The following is a 16920-nucleotide window of genomic DNA, read 5'->3' as shown; positions in this document are numbered from 1 at the left end:
GCATACTTCCAGGTTCAATTTTTTTGTCTTAATTTTTGAAAAATTCCGTTGCATACTTCAAGGTTCAATTTTTTTGTCTTAATTTTGAATAGAAAAAAATTGAACCTTGAAGTAGGCTTCAAAATTTTGTACCGAAAAACAAAAATTTTTGAAAAATTTTTCAAGTATTTTTTTAAGAGAAAAAATTAAATTTGTTTAATACAATTTTTATTTGTATTTTTTTCTTTCTCTTCACTTTCTGTTCTACATCTCTACAATTACAATACACAAATACCTTAAAGATAAATATAAATAAAGTATTGAGACTTCCTCAGATCAGAAAACTAGCCGTGGAAACCATTTTAGCGTCGCGGTTGCTTCCGACGAGGTGTTGTTGGCATACATCTGTTTGTGCACGTAGTCGGTGTTGCTGGGGAGCTTTGCATTTATTACTGAATCAATTTGTCAGTTCCCTTTTGGCAGATGGCAGATGGGTGCGAAAGTGGCGAGCACAACAGAGAAGAGAAGGCAAGAATTCACTCCCCACCGATGTGGTGTCGAGGCATTCCTACCGCGGTTTCCCGATTGCTGCTTGGCTGCACTGCTTGCTGGTCTCTGGCTTGCGGGGCTTCCCAGTGGCTTGACTTGCCCGGGACTTGCTGCTACTGCTGCTGCTTCTGCTGCTGCTGGCAATGGTAATCGGAGACGCTGCCTAAGTCTGTTACTTCGACAGTGGGCGGTGGACTGCAAGACGATCAAATGCTGACTGCTGACTGCTGTCAGGGCCACCCTAAAGATTGTGGAGCTCTATTTGCATTGCCGAGTGTTGGCGCTGTCGCTGCTGCTGCTGCTGGCTGGGACTTCTCGGCTGACTGTGGTTGTACTTTAGTTGATGCCCAGCTGTGGCACGCTTCGGTTCGAAACGGTTCGAAACGCACACACCCCGCTCAGGATTAAGGTTTATCTAGCGCCAAAGAGATTATGTCCGACTCAGATAGCAAACTCATCGACGTGGAGAGCGGGCAGCCGCCGCCGGAGCAGCACGAGCTGCAGCTGGTGGTGCCAGTGGCCACCAGCACCAGCGAGATCCCCAGCCTGGACAGCACCCCGAAGCTCTCGAAGCGCAACAGCTCAGAGCGCAGTCTGCCCCTCAGGAGCTACAGCAAGTGGTCGCCCACCGAGCAGGGCGCCACGCTGGTGTGGCGGGATCTGTGTGTCTACACCAATGTGGGTGGCTCCGGGCGCGGCATGAAGCGGATCATCAACAACTCCACGGGGGCCATTCAACCGGGCACCCTCATGGCCCTCATGGGCTCAAGGTGAGTTTAGATTGTTGTGGCAGCAGAAATCGATAGTGGAAATCCAGTGCCAATGCACTCGAGCGGAAAGCAAGAGGCCCAAAATGTGTCTCAAGTGTGTCAAGATGATGTTTGGCTGATAAGCCACCAAATCTCTGCTGGATCTCACTATCGTGTTATCGTAATCTCAACTACTTTCCCATTCCCATTCCCCAGTGGCTCGGGGAAGACAACTCTCATGTCAACACTCGCCTTTCGACAGCCCGGTAAGTTTCTTCTACTAAGTAGTTTCGATAAGATAAGATAAGAACTTATGAGCTTTGCTTTGGATCTGTTCTGGAATCTGGAATCTGGTTGGAATCTGGAATCTGCCCTGCAGCCGGCACTGTGGTTCAAGGCGACATTCTGATAAACGGGCGACGCATCGGGCCATTCATGCACCGCATCAGTGGCTACGTCTACCAGGATGATCTCTTCATCGGTTCGCTCACAGTGCTCGAGCATCTCAACTTTATGGTGAGCCCCATTCTACTTGTTACTAGTTGCGCTAGATCTCACCTTCTTCTACTCGCAAAAGGCCCATCTGCGGCTGGATCGTCGCGTGTCCCGGGAGGAGCGTTGCATCATCATCAATGAGTTGCTGGAACGCACGGGACTCCTCTCGGCTGCACACACCCGCATAGGCAGCGGCGATGACAAGAAGGTGCTGTCCGGAGGGGAGCGCAAGCGTCTGGCATTTGCCGTGGAGCTGCTCAACAATCCCGTGATCCTGTTCTGCGACGAACCCACCACGGGCCTGGACTCGTACAGTGCCCAGCAGCTGGTGGCGACGCTGTACGAGCTGGCCCAGAAGGGCACCACCATCCTGTGCACCATCCACCAGCCGAGCTCCCAGCTCTTCGACAACTTCAACAACGTGATGCTCCTGGCCGACGGCCGCGTGGCCTTCACTGGCTCGCCCCAGCATGCGCTCAGCTTCTTCGCCAATCACGGCTACTACTGCCCGGAGGCCTACAATCCGGCCGACTTCCTCATCGGGGTGCTGGCCACGGATCCCGGCTACGAGCAGGCCTCCCAGCGGTCGGCGCAGCATCTGTGCGATCAGTTTGCCGTGAGCTCGGCGGCCAAGCAGCGCGACATGCTCGTCAACCTGGAGATCCACATGGCGCAGTCCGGCAACTTTCCGTACGACACGGAGGTGGAGTCGTTCCGCGGCGTGCCCTGGTACAAGCGCTTCCACGTGGTCTGGCTGCGGGCCACGCTGACGCTCTTCCGCGATCCCACCATCCAGTGGATGCGTTTCGTCCAGAAGATTGCCATGGCCTTCATCATTGGCGCCTGCTTTGCCGGCACCACGGTGCCCAATCAGCTGGGCGTGCAGGCTGTCCAGGGAGCTGTCTTCATCATGATATCCGAGAACACCTACCATCCGATGTACTCTGTGCTGAATCTCTTCCCGCAGGGCTTTCCTCTGTTCATGAGGGAAACCCGCTCGGGCCTGTACTCCACGGCGCAATATTATGTGGCACACATTCTGGCATTGGTGAGTCTCTTCCCTCGATTTCCATGGATTTTGTAACTCTTTTGTCTGGTCTAACAGCTGCCTGGCATGATTATCGAGCCGCTGCTCTTCGTGACCATCTGCTACTGGCTGACGGGGCTGAGGTCCACCTTCTATGCCTTTGGCATCACTGCCATTTGTGTGGTGCTCGTGATGAATGTGGCCACCGCCTGCGGCTGCTTCTTCTCCACTGCCTTCAACTCGGTGCCGCTGGCCATGGCCTATCTGGTGCCACTCGACTACATATTCATGATTACCTCAGGCATTTTCATACAAATAAGGCAAGTAGTTCGGCTTTCCTTTGCCGTGGCACACGCTGATGGGAATCCCTTCTCTTTGCAGCTCCCTCCCTGTGGCCTTTTGGTGGACGCAGTTCCTCTCCTGGATGCTGTACGCCAACGAGACCATGACAATTGCCCAGTGGTCGGGAGTGGATAATATCAGTAAGTGGATTCATCACTTTGCAGTTCTTGCAGTCTGACATCTCCTCCTTCTGCTTCTTCCACAGCCTGCTTCGAGGAGAGCGCTGATCTGCCCTGCTTCCACACCGGCCAGGACGTGCTCGACAAGTACAGCTTCAACGAGGCGAACGTCGCTCGCAACCTGCTGGCTCTGGTGGGTCTCTTCTTCGGCTTCCATCTCCTCGGCTACTACTGTCTGTGGCGGCGTGCCAGGAAGGTGTGAAGTTCGTCGAGTCCTTTGCTGTAAATAGAATAAAGGATCCAATAAATAGTTTCCGTCTGCGTTTAGTTGTTCCAAATGCATTTTATTAACACGTTTACATTGACACCGACTTAGACCCTGTGTGTAATACATTTAATCAACATTCAACGGAACATCAAAGCTAATCTCGACACGCATTGAGTATCTGTATCTGTGTATCTGCGTATCTGTTTATCTGTATCTGAGTCTGTTTATAAACTATGTGTGTAGTAGGACACTTTGCCCTTAGATAGTTAAATTTGTATCTCTATAGTTCGTAGAGTCTGAAGTGGCCCAGAGGCATTCGTTTCGCGTTAAAACTAAGTAACAAAAAATGTTTCATGTTTATCAAATTATTTTATGCATCCTAACGTTCATTTTTTTATAGAAATCACAGCGAGAATTTGTTGTTGTTGTTGGTTTACTTTACTCGTAAATATTATTATGTGTCTATGTGTGATGCGCATAAACTTTGAAGTGTCTGTGTGTGGGTGTGGGTGGATGCTTTCAGCAACAATTTACTCGTGATTGAGACATAAAATAGTACAAAGAGAGAGCGAGAGCGAGAGAGAGACACATTTAACGCACACAAAAAACAATTTACGGCAATTAACACTCTGCTCTAGTTACTGATTATTCGTATTTGATACTCTTTGGATTTACATTTTACATTTATCGTTGGATCTTGTAGACTTTTGCATGATAATTCAAAACGGTTATTCTGCTTGGATATCAATTGACAGAGTTTGCTCTTAAATGATGTCAGATAGGGACAAAGACAAAGACGGAGACAGAGAGAGAGAGAGAGTTCAGTTGATGGACAGTCCCGAAAGTAAAGATATTTATATTATATTTCGATATGTTCATCGCTGGAAAATAGTTCCATTCGATTCTTGAATGGGCTGTGGCGGAACTGTCCACAAACTTCAAGTTTTACTCGGGGAATGCAATTGAATTTTGGGATCCACTTCGATCCATTTCTGGTTTCACTTTAAGACGGATATGCAACGGTTTACTACAGCACGGTTATAGGTCAAGGGTTCAAACTGGTTATTGGATAGTTATGGGAATTGCATTTCCCACCTTATTCACTAATTCATCTCTCATTTCATCTCTTACTCGTTACAAGAAACATTAAATTCGATTTGTTTTGCACACTTACCCGACGATGCCCCTGGGTCTGGGCTGCTCTCGTGTGCCGTGCGATTCGATTCCACTACTCCTCTACTCTGCTTACAACCTATTCCTTATGGCCGAAGGTAACTAACGATCCTCTCTTGGTGCCCCTTTGGTTGCAGTGCAGGTCTCTGCTTTCGTACTTTGGTTTTTCTTTGGTTTTTTCTGTGTGTTTTTGATATGGAACGTTGCGGGTTGGACTCTAAAACTCTTTAAACTCGTCCATTGAATGCCTTGCCTGAATGAAACGCTAACTGAGGAACAACACGTAAAGCTACATTAAATGCGAGATCGTACGTATAGACGAGGCAAAGGGGTGAGGCAAGAGGGGTCTAGTGGCACACGAAACCCAAACTCAACCTATTTCTACGAGTATCTTTAGCTGTCTAGCTGCCAGCTTAGGGCCTGCTCTTTGTACATATTTACATGGTTTTCCCCGCCACGGGCACGGGCACGGGCACGGGCATCCCCTACGTGCTGACATCCTGCAGGAACCCTGCCCGGGGGCTGCTGGTGGCTGTTCCCGGTCCGGTTCCGCCCGCTCCGCCCGTACTGCTGATGAGTATCATGCTCCGGCTGTTGGGCAGCACAAACACCTCCGTCGTGAGCTGCCCAATCGGACTCATCGACTGGGAGGTCTTGATGGGACTGCGGTTGGGCTCGAGCGTGGCCGTCTTGGGCTGCCAGTCCTGCGAGGCCTCTGTCGAGGATTGGGTCGCCGCACTGCTCTCCAGGGTTCCCGGCGCTGTCTGCGTGGAGCTCTGGCTCTCGTTCGAGAGCAGCCGCGTGGTGGTGGTGCTGCTGCTGCTGCAAGTCGCCGAAATGGTGGTCACCGATCGGCGTTTCCTCTGCTGCGACTGCGACTGGGATTGGGACTGCGACGAGGTGGCCGTTGTGGTCAGCGTCTCGGTCACATTGAAGCACACGATGGTGTCCCTCTTCCGCAGCGTGGCGGTGGCCGAGGCAGTGCCGCCTGCCGCCAGTGGGGGAATCTCTCCCCTGAGATTCTGCTGCTGCTTGTTGCTCAGGTCCGACAGACTGATGTTGTTCTTCAGCAGGATCTCCAGGTTCTCAATGGAGTCCTTCAGGCCGCTCTTCTCGTCCCGCGCGATCTCATCCCTCAGCTCCGCCACCAGGGTCCGAGGCGTCGCTGTGGGCGTGGCCGCCGACTTGCTGGTGGCCCCGCACTCGGAGCAGTTGTCCGCGAGAGTCGGGTTGGCGTTGCGCAGGAGGGTGGGCAGGGCGCCGATGGTCGTCACGCTGGAGCTGTTCGAGATGCTGGGCGTGATGCCCGTGGAGCTGCTCACCGTCGTGCCGAACGAGGAGGAGATGTTGTGCTGCCGGCAGAGGGACTTCCGCCGCTGCGCCGTCAGGCTCTGCATGTTCGAGTTGAGATCGATGTCTGGCGATGGCAGCAGATCGTCCTCATCCTCATCCAGCTGATCTTTGGCGTCCAGCTGCTCCTGTTCCTCCTGCAGCTCTGCCTTCGTCGGGCTGTTGCCTATGCCTGCTCCTGTTGCTCCCTCCTTCACGAGTGTCAGCGTTCTGGGTGGCTCAATGTCTGCCTTGGAGGGCGCCTCCTCCTTGATGGCAGCGGGAATTTCGATGGGCTTCTTGCCCTTCAGGAAGTAGGTGATCATCGAGCCCTTGCCCTTGACATTGACGCTGCCGCGGCACGTGAGCTCGAAGCCGCGTCCCTCCAGGATCTGCTGCGTCTCCTGAGTTACCTGCGCGACAGACAGAGAGAAAGGTGGGAAAAGACAAGCGATAACATAAATTCCATTCGACAAGTTCAATGGCTGCAGGCAGGACCTTATTTATTCGCACGCGTAAAGGCATGCGGGTTGTGGGGCGTGGCTCCATATATCATGATAACACTTCCACTTCCCCCGGGGAAGGGGGCTGCCCCTTACCCTCCCACTTGTCGCACGCTTAATAATTTATTTCCTTTGCAAATTCGTTTCTGTTGCCTTCTGCGCCGTTTTTATTGACGCCAAGCAAATAAAATCAAATGCGCATCTGTGTCTGTGTCTGTAAATGTATCTGTGTGTGTGCACACACACAAACATACATATATACCTGTGCACCTGTCTGTATCTGTGCGTTTTGCCTGTTGAGTCCGCGCCGTCTCTTTGGGGGAAAACTTTTCGATGACACTAAAAAAGTTTTCCGCTGAAAATGGTCAACCATTTCCATTGGCTGCCATTGATTAGACGGGAGTGGTCAGCCCCCCTCCCTGCCCCTGCCCCTACCCCAAAAAAGTTTCACGTGAAACTTTGGTCAAGAGATTTGGCACAGTTTTCAGGGCCACAGAAGCATCACGAAAACTTTTGATAATAAAATTGCGGCTGGGAAATGGCTGCCTGGCTGCTTGGCGCTGCTTGAGCTTGAGTGCCCGCGATTAGCTGGAAATTAAATCAGGATCGGGTGGAGGACTCACCTGGATGTGGTCCACGAGGCCGGTGGAGTCCATGCGCGAGGCAACATTGACGGCATTCCCCCAGATGTCGTACTGCGGCTTGCAGGCTCCGATGACGCCCGCCACGACGGGACCAATGTTGATGCCTGCAAGGGAAAGTGAATCCAAGTGAGTGAAGAGAGTCGAACCCCCGTTTGGGGGGAGCCTCACCTATGCGCATCCGAAAGTTGTTGAAGGAGTGCATGTTGACCTCCTCGATTTTGTCGAACAGCTGCAGGGCATAGTCGGCCATGGCAGTGACGTGGTTGAAGTTGACCTGGTCGCAGGTGTTCACCGTCAGTCCGGATGCCGCCATGTAAGTGGCGCCCGTGCTCTTGATTTTCTCAATGCAACTGCGGAGCAAATGGGGCAAGCAAATGCGGAAGCGGAAAGTGAAAAAAACCTCTAAAGGGGATGGCAGGCAAGTGTTGGGAATTGGGAACGGGGAAGGTGGCATGTGGCAAGTGGACTCACCGGAAACGCTCTTCGCTCAGCAGTTCATCGAAATCTGCTATAATCTCGTTGAGCAGACGCAGGCACTCGACGCCCTCGTTATTGCCCTCCAGCTCCACATAGAATTCGGAGAAATTCGGAATGCTGGCAAACAGGATGCACACAGAATCGCATTGCTCGTGATACAAATCCTGCAAAAGTCGGCACAAAATTAAATTATATATTCATCTGCTGGCAAAGCTCTTTTCTGCAACGGTTTTTGTGCACTGAAGTGGGACACTGGGATAAAGCATTTTGGCACTTAAATGTGGAATAACACGTCCACACAGCTGGCAAACTCCGTTCGTTCCTTTCTCCATTCCTCTCTTTCTTTGCTGTGTTTTCGGTATGCGCCGCTCTGCTCCAAGCTCTCTCCGCTGCTGGTCAGCTTTCAGCGATCATCATTTTACATGCATAAATAAATAGATCAGAATAGGAAGCTCGCATGCGAGCTTTGATTTCGCTCAGTGAGTAACTGCTTTCTGGAGCTTAAATGGCAGCTCGTTGCCAGGGTGTCGTGTCGCACTCTGTTGCCATTTCAGCTATCAAAAATCGCTGCTTAGCTTGTTGGATTTGCATTTAATGCGGGAACAACGCCCCGACGGCAGGTGCCGCGAATCATGTTCCGGCCCCGCACACACACACGCGGTCGTTTCAGCCACCACCTTTACTGCTCGACTGGTTCCAAGTAGTGTAAACCGCACTGGTGCTCCCAGGCTCCATCCTTCGTTATTACCGTTGCCCATGCCCGTGTCCGTGCCTCCAGCGCTGCCCGTGCTTACTCTCCCTCTTTCTGTCGCTTGTGCATTTTGGCGCAGATTTCACACAGCCAGAAAGTTTTTTAATATGTTGAACAGTTTGCTGCATGCATCATGAATATACGAATACTAATGCTACGTATACATATATAAACATGTACTAGGTACATATGTATATAGCTTATGGCTATGTATTATTATATGAACAAATGTAATACGTGTATACTCACATCCAGGTGCTTTTCGCGGCTCAGGAAATGCTCGGCCACGTGAACGGGCAGAATGTTTTCAAGCAGTTTACGGTTATAAGCTTGCAAATGCTCCATATCCTCCTTTTCCTCTGCCAAACCAGAAGCAGAAGCCGAAAGGGAAAAGAGTGGGAGAGCAGAAGAACAAATTGAAATATCAGTTTATCTGTTTACCGTACCGTACCGTTTCATCCCGTGAGAAATGCACTGTTCACACTGAAAGCAAAAGCACCAATTCACATTGGGAGTGGGGAACAGATGGAGAGAGAAAGAGCGTGGAGCGTAGAGCGTAGCGACGTGTGCTTATCGGAGAGAGGGAATGAATGGGAATGGGAGCAGGTATGCAATTGTGCACTAATACTAACGAAGTGGCTCACATGTCGGGCGGCACTGAAACTTTTTCTCTCTCTCACTTTACACCCTCCCTCCCTCGCTCTACTACCACACCGCCGAAGGGGGAATCAGTGCAAATGAGTGACACTGTGTCAAACGGAATAGAGAACAGAATAGAACATCGTCATCATCATCATCATAATTACGTGCCGCCGCTTTTGTTGTTAAATTTTAATCAGCGAAAATTATTTGAGGGTTTTCGTTTCATTAGAAAGGGAAAGTTTTACGCCATCAAATGAAGGGACTTTTATGCACCACTGGCGAAGGGGAGGCTGTACGAGGGGGCTGTAAGTGCATTTTTGATCAAATTTCAAGAACTGTCTTTGTTCCCACTTGTTCCAGCACTGCTTTGGCTCATTTAATTACCGTTTTATCGGTACTCACCCGTTGCCTGCAGCTTCCAAATGAAATCCAAGCGGTAGGTGGCCTCCGTCTGGTGGCTGTGGAAGATGAGGGCCAGCATGAATGCAAAGAGGAAGATGGAATCAATTATGTAGCGCAGCAGGGCCTCCTCATTCCTATTCCATTAGCAGTTATCGTTGCAGTCACAGCAGTGCCAGTGGCAGTGGCAGTGGCAGTGGCAGTTCCAGTGGCAGTAACGAAGGTCCCAAAAATGGCGATAATCACAAAGTTATTCCAGTCCGTTAAAGCGTAATGCGATGGCAGCAAAGTGAGAGAAAAGTAGGCAAAATCAGGATGGTGCTTGCAGCAGTAGGAGGAGCAGCTGCTGGCAGTGGCGGATGCTCAAGTTCCAGTTGGGGGCCAAGTGCTAAATAAAATTTTAATGCGGTTTGCGGCTGCAGTAAATGCATTTCCATACCACCCCACCACCGCCCAAGGAAAACCCAGCTGAACTCGAGACCCAACTGAAATTGCATTACGCCATAATTCGTTTTCATTCGCAGCCCCCAGCCAGCAGACAGCAGCCAGCAATCCGAGGACGGAGGACAGAGCACAGATGCGTGGGAGATGGATATACTTACGCCAATTCATGACTGATTTCCTTGCTGCGCGCATATAGATAGGAGGAGCAGGCCATGTAGCTGCCGGAGGCGAGGAGCAGGAGCATCAGCTTGAGCAGAATCCGCAGCACTTGGTACGTGGCACAGCTCATCATCGAGAGCAGCGTGAGCAGCAGGAATGTCTGTTCAGAGTCGGGGAATTAGAACCACAGCAGCTATGCCACTCACTCACATTGTATGCCAGGTAGAAGTCGCAGTCGGGGGGCTCCTCCTGGGGCAGCATCTCCTCCAGACTGTATTCGGTGACATTCACCTCCATCCAGAAGCGGTGGCTCTCGAGCAGCTCCAGCTGCCGCGCAGACTCCTGCAACTAGAGACCGGAACATTGCGGAACATTCCTCATTATCTGCTGGCCCATGAAACGCACATTAGAAAAGTTTCCCGATCCGTGGGCCACAGAGAGAGATTCCAGCGAGTGGCTGCCCATTAAATGTGGCTACCCCAAATGAATACGAATGCGAGTGCCTCTCTTAAAGTGTCGTTAGACATACACCCAGTTCGAGGACCCCTTGGTCATGTCGAAACCCCACAAAGTGACAACGAAATGTCAAATATCTCGGCTCGGGCCGAGACTTTGCACAGACAAAAGGCCGGAGGGGGCAGGTAGCAAGTTGCCCATAAAGCCACCTCTCACCTCATCAGGCCAAAGCCGGGAACCCGGGGCGGCGGTGCTTGTTTTTCCCAATGGCCAACTTTAATGGAAAAACTTTTGTTTTGACGCGCCCCCAAACAGCAGCAGCAGCAGCAGCGGCAGCGGCAAACGCAACAAGCGCGCCCCCAATTTTATTTCGACTACAAAACGTAAATTTTATTTTTATTCGTTTCTAAGAGGGTCGCCCGAATACCCTGCCCCGCCAGTCTGGCCGGGAAACTTTTGCCAGAGAGAGATGCGCAGCCAAATGGAGAGGAAAGGAAAGGTTGACAGTCCCTTGGGGCTGCTAGGAAGACGTGCAAAGGTTTCTTTAACTTGTGGAGATTATCTATGAGTTTCCCTAAGCCTCAGCACAGCTGTGCTACCCATCCCAAAGGCCAGCTCCAATAATAACCTTCCCGCATATGCAGAAAACAGAAGTTTTGGGAGGATACAAGAAAACTTTCGGGGTCACAAAAGAGCAAATATTGTTTGACAAATTTGTCGGCATTTTGTCAGACTCTTTAGACAGAAGGAAATATGATAGAATGGCAGCCATATTTCATGTTTATCCTCAATTATTTGAAGCAAAAAACCTCGCGAATATCCCAATAATTCCATTGAGTTTCCTTTGAAACATTTCGCGAATTGAATTAAATTTTAAATACATTTTCGTTGTGCCTTTATGTGTTTGTGCGCTTAAAATATGTATGCCGAAAAGTTAATAGAGAGTTTAAAAACCCTCGTGCTCCCTCCTGTAAATACTCACCATGGCCAGGAGGGTGGTGAGGACAATCAGGGCGACGCTGGCGAAGGCGAAAAGCTGCGATATCCTGCGATTGCTGTGAATGCGCAATGAGAAGCGTTTGATGTCCGATGGCAGCTAAAAGTTGCGGAATTCGTTGAATGAAAAATGTAAAATGCAAAATCAGGTCCCCCCGCCCATTCTCTCCCCCCTCTGCGTGTGTGCTTACCTGAAAGTTGATTTTGTGACATGCCACCAGAAATACCAGAAATATCAGCAGCAACAGCGCCACCAGGGACAAGGCCAGAGTCAGCAGAGAGCTGCAAGAGACGGGGGATGCAGAGGGGGAATGGCACGGATAGTTGGCAATATAAATAAAACAACATTTTGGCAACATATTCGGAAGAGACTGAAAGAGCCAAAGAGCCCAAAGGGCAACGCTTCGCTTGGACGCCCTCTTTCATGCAGAAAGCAAATATGCACAGAAAGGAGAGTCCTCCTGCTGCCCCTCCTCCTCCACTCACCTCTGGAACACCACGAGTCGCATTAAGCTGGTGCCGAGAAGGACCAGCAGACTGCAATAGAAGTACACACACAGCATGCGATCCGGCTCGCTGGCATACTGCAAACAGAAAGGAGAACCAGGAGGAACTTCAGCATGGGGAGGGCAAACAGCATCGATGTGTGTCGCAACGCGTACCTTCCTCTCCAGCACACTCTTCTTGAAGCACAGCAGCAGCGACTGGCAGTGCTCGGCCCTCAGGTGATCGATGCTGCGGGCATCGATGGCACGCATCAGATACTCATTCACCTCATCCTCGGGATCCTTGGTGCTCTCCGAACTGTCGCCAAAACCAAATCTGCAAAGGGGAGCAATAGAAATTCAGAGGGAACAGAGGGAATGTGTGGTCTTACTTGGAGGAATGCTTCTGGGCAGTGCCGTGGCCCATCATGCGCAGCTCCTTGGATATGTTTCCATTCACTTGCAGGCGATTCCGCGACTTTTTGTGCTGAAAGAGGAATAAAGATGCAGCTGCAAACATATGCTCTCAGCTGATACACTTACTGGCCTGTAGATATCCCCTGGCACTATCAAATACGTTTCTATTTGATGATCCTTGAGATAGGAATTGCGTTCGGCGCCCTTGCCGGCCTCCACCTCGTAGTCGCCGTCCAGGCATTTCAGCGTCTCCTTGGTGATGTGAACGCGTCTGCAAAGAAGGCAAAAGAGGATGAAAGGGATGTAACGGAGGGCATCCTAATGGTTATCCGAAGCTGCTTCAGTTCTCCCTCTGCCTCTCCCACACTCTCACCAACACCCACACGGACACACGGATGACAACTGCAGTTAACCGCAGCAGCAGCAGCAGCAGCAGCAGCAACTCGCATTACACGCCACACAAGAGGGCCACAGCTGCTCTCTCTCTCTCTCTCTGCACCCTTGGATAAATAGTTTTTAATGCTCCTCCACAATGGCTGGCATTCTCCACTCCCGGAACGTGGCACGTGGCACGTAAAGCAACTTCGTGTTGTTGATTCTATTGATAATTACATGACGCTTTGTTATGGATTGCCACCAAGTGTACTCTGCCACTGTCCTCCATTCTGTCCTGCAGCTAGCGAAGTTTTTCCATGCGCTCGCTCCACTCTCGACACAACGCGACTCGACTCGTGGCTCCTTCAGTGGCTGGCTTCCAGGCCAAATTGCAGCTTATCAGGCAACCAGTGTGCACCCAACTATTGCAGCTATTTGCTTTTAATTTCACTCCCTCCCAGACCCAGACCCAGACTCAGACAGGGGCTAACAAACGAGCTGCCATCCCATCGCCGTAGCCATCGCCATCAACCGGGTGACCCAAATAAACTCAACAGTTGCTTAAACTTCCAACCCAGAGTCCAAAGTCCAAAGTCGCATCGTGAATATTCAAAAACTGAGAAAACAAGGAAGAGCGTGCCAAAGGAACAACTGGTACTTGGGATACCCCTCAAGCTTGTGCTCTTCCTCTCTTCGATCCGCAGATCCGCTCAGGCGGAAACATTGGCAATGGGCCACAGACGTCTCAGTTGTCACTCGTTCCATGCGAGCGATGTTCGCTCACAAGCAACTCTCTTTCTCTTTTTCTCTCTGGCTCTTCCCGATGCCAGCATTCCCTCTGTTAGCTCCACTTGCTCTCGCCAGGGTATGCAAGGAACAGAAACAAATTGCTCAAGTGTTGAAGTGAGTGCAGTGCAAGTGCAGCTGAATCAACAGCAACAAAATATTGTTGCGGGGCGCACTTATCAGTGGTCGTTTGTGGGTGTCTCGGTGTTTGGCTCTGGGGGCGTGCCACATGCCACATGCCACACGAGAGCCCCTCTCCCTCTCTCCCTGTGTGTGTGTGTTTGTGGGCCATAATCGATTGGGTGGCGATCCTTGAAGGGGTCTTTGGGGGCCTGTTTGCCAAAGCCACTCGTAAGTTACCAATAACTTGACACCCGCTCCGGGCTGCCACGGCAAGACGCATGCTAAATTTGTGTGTGTGCTGCGGCGGCGGCAATTACAGCGATTACAACGAATAGCCGCCACACCCATTCGCCCATTGAGCGGAAGGATGGTCGAAAGGACGAGTGGCGACACTTTTGGACTTTCAAGTGCCATCGGTGGAAGGTGCTCGAGAGAGAAAGTTTTGTGCCAGAAACCACGAACCACGGACCAACGTGGCTTTAATTGCGCTCAATACACAAACGGAAGTGCCAGAAACTTGTCGGTGGAGGAGAGAGGGAGAAGGAGAGGGAGAGGGAGAGGGAGGGAGGACGAGGACTGCCTCTCATGGCCATTATTCACAGCTGTCACCCAGAAGTGGCACACAAACTGACCAAAAATGGGGATTTTCAATGGATTGAATGGGATTTGCAATGGAACACACAGGGAGCAGAGACCGACTGGCAGCTCCAAAATGAAATGAAATTGAATGGGATTTAGCCCAAGATGTCCCAAGACAATGGGAGCCCGCCGTAATTAATTGAAGGACTTACCCGGGAATGCCGCCGCTCTCCATGTGATTGGCCAGGGTCACGTCGTTGGACCACACATCGAACTGCCACTTGACCAGGCCGAGGACGCCGCAGTGCACGCGGCCCGTGTGGATGCCCACTCGCATGTTCACATTGACGGCCATCACCTCGCGAACGAGCCTAGAAACAGATACAAGATACAACATCAGTGCAGAATATCCCTTTGTGTTGTGTCCGGGCATGGGGCGATACTCACGCAATGGCGTCAATCATATCGAGTCCCATTTCCACAGCACAATGGGCGTGATCCGGCCTTGGCTCCGGCAGCCCAGAGACACAATAATAACAATCGCCCAGCAGCTTAATGCGGAGACAATGGTGCTCCGCAGCCAATCGATCAAAGCTGCGACACACAGGACACGCAGGACACAGGACACAGAGAGAGGGAAACAGGAGACGGGAAATGAAAGTGAAACATGTGAAAAGTCAAGCAGGAAATCGAATCGCACAGCCAGTGAGGGAAGTAGTTCAAGTTGCGCCTTTAAAGGCAGCGCTTAAGCAAGTGGAATCCATCCAGCCACTCAGCCACTCATCCACTCATCCATCCAACTGCGCCCACTTGTTACTCGCTCAGTTAGTCGGTAGCTTTACTTTGACGAGGCTGCCACTGACCCGCGCTGCATTCCAGCTCGAAGCAATTAATACAGCCGCAAGCTCTGTCTGGCAAGAGTCTTCCCTCCACCCACCCACTGCCCCAGTGGGCAGTTTTTCCCATTAATTATAGCCACAAGCCTCCAAGCTACTCGTGGCAGATGGCTGGATGGATGGATGGATGCTCCTTGTTGGCTGCAAAGGGAACGCACACGCACTCACCGGGCAAAGAGCTCGTTCAGCAGACGCACCAATTCCTCGGCGGTGCACTGATCCGAGAGGCTGGTGAAACCGCAAATGTCCGCAAAGAGAATGCTGCAAGGGCAAACAGGAGGAGAGAGTGAGAGAGGGGAAGGCAGAGAGAGTGAGGCAAACAACAAAAGAAAAAGCAAAACGCAACTCGCATATTACAAAACTTGCGGTTCCCTCGGACTCGGACTCGACTCGATGTTGATGTTGGTACAAGTCTCGGGGGCTCAGTTTCTGTTGCAGGACACACTACGTCTTCCCTCTGTGTGTGTGTGTGTGTTTGTGTGTGTTAGTGCCTGTTTGTGTACAGTAAAGTCTCCTTGGGAGTGGAGTAACAACTGCCTGAGAATTCATCTCCCCCTTCGTAAGTGCCTATTTGTGGCATCTTGCACTGTAATCTGAAAAGCTGCTTGAATGGAATTTTTTAATATATTCAACTCTCCCCTCCCCTCTCCACTTCCCACTCACTACATTAGCCCCCCCTCCGTAGACTCCCTCCCCTTTGGGCTGCGAATTATTTCCCCCTTTGTCTTGAGCCCTGAATTATTGCGTTGGTTATTTATTCCCGTAAATCTAATGATGGCAAATCCTTTGCTTGTACGCAGGAGCCGTCCATGTGTTGACAGAGCTCCGTTAGCACTCCCCCCTGCCCCTGTCCATGCCATTGCCCCTGCCCCTACATGTTTTCGCTGCTACTTTCCGCTGATTTTACGACTCGTAACGGAGAAGGGCTTAGGCTTAGGCGGCTCAGCGCGTAATTTAATACAAAATGTTTGAGCAACAGCTTTTGGGGCAGTGCGAGCAAAAACAAACAGAGCAAAATGAAAGCTAAATGGAGAATTTTGAATACTCTGCAAAGAGGAAATAGCTCGAAGGTTCCCTAAGAATGAAATTAAAATAAAAACTTCTCCTGCTAGAGAAGTTTCTCCTGTTTTTGGCTCACTTTTAGAGGTTTAAGTAGAGTATTTCCCATAATTTATTAGCAACTTTTAACAGAATTCTCGTGCACTTCTAGCCCCCTCCCAAAGGCCACAAAAAAAGAGCATCCTCCAAAAGGAAGGACAGACTCAAACAGGTGCCTGCTTTACGCGTATTTCGCCTCGTTGAGTGCTCTTTCTGTCTGTGTCTGTGTCTGTCTGTGTGCCTACGCATTAGTGTGAGTGTTGCTACATCTGTGTGTGTTTTGGCTTCGTTTTTTGGCTTTTTGCATAGCAATTCATTTGCCTGCGCCGCACACACACGGAGCACAGACGCTTCAGAGACACATTCAAAGCCCTCAGAGACTCTCAGTCGAGCAATTTATTGACTTTGCATGCAAATAAATTCACACACACACACACACACACACTAATACTGATGTAGATGGAGATGGGGGGAACACTTACCTGACATTCTCATGTCGCTGTATGTATATCTTATGGAACTGAGTGTCACGTGGCTGGCCCGCAATATCGTCCTTCATCTCCATGGCCACATGTCGTGGCAGCACCGACAGCAGCAAGCGCTCCTGCAACAAATGAGGAAAAAAGAGAGTGAAGGAGAGGGAGCGGGGGAATGCTTTAT

The 16920-nt window shown here is 50.7% G+C and overlaps 2 protein-coding genes across 2 annotated transcripts in view; one reads left to right on the top strand and one right to left on the bottom strand.

Moving 5' to 3' along the window:
- Positions 1–832: 832 nt before the first annotated feature.
- Positions 833–3598, top strand: LOC117895063 (protein scarlet). Its single transcript, XM_034802443.1, has 7 exons — positions 833–1298; positions 1494–1543; positions 1657–1793; positions 1855–2820; positions 2878–3119; positions 3181–3281; positions 3347–3598. The coding sequence occupies exons 1-7, from the start codon at positions 961–963 to the stop codon at positions 3520–3522; spliced, it is 2010 nt and encodes a 669-aa protein (XP_034658334.1). The 5' UTR covers positions 833–960; the 3' UTR covers positions 3523–3598.
- The window catches only part of LOC117895059 (adenylate cyclase type 6), a 35029-nt gene continuing 21692 nt past the window's right edge, over positions 3584–16920 (bottom strand). Inside the window, exons 11-28 of the mRNA XM_034802439.1 lie at positions 16743–16864; positions 15331–15423; positions 14714–14860; positions 14479–14637; positions 12530–12674; positions 12379–12473; positions 12164–12323; positions 11988–12085; positions 11693–11783; positions 11488–11601; positions 10260–10397; positions 10049–10209; positions 9450–9583; positions 8655–8764; positions 7649–7818; positions 7346–7527; positions 7157–7281; positions 3584–6443 (exon numbers count right to left, since the gene is read on the bottom strand). Coding sequence (XP_034658330.1) covers positions 5187–6443; positions 7157–7281; positions 7346–7527; positions 7649–7818; positions 8655–8764; positions 9450–9583; positions 10049–10209; positions 10260–10397; positions 11488–11601; positions 11693–11783; positions 11988–12085; positions 12164–12323; positions 12379–12473; positions 12530–12674; positions 14479–14637; positions 14714–14860; positions 15331–15423; positions 16743–16864 — 3501 coding nt within the window. The 3' untranslated portion in view covers positions 3584–5186. The remainder of the gene's footprint in view (positions 6444–7156; positions 7282–7345; positions 7528–7648; positions 7819–8654; positions 8765–9449; positions 9584–10048; positions 10210–10259; positions 10398–11487; positions 11602–11692; positions 11784–11987; positions 12086–12163; positions 12324–12378; positions 12474–12529; positions 12675–14478; positions 14638–14713; positions 14861–15330; positions 15424–16742; positions 16865–16920) is intronic.

Source organism: Drosophila subobscura, chromosome J (assembly GCF_008121235.1).
Source record: "Drosophila subobscura isolate 14011-0131.10 chromosome J, UCBerk_Dsub_1.0, whole genome shotgun sequence".
Lineage (NCBI taxonomy): Eukaryota > Metazoa > Arthropoda > Insecta > Diptera > Drosophilidae > Drosophila > Drosophila subobscura.
The sequence above is the reverse complement of the archived record's forward strand: the minus strand, read 5'-3'. Positions and strand labels throughout refer to the sequence as shown.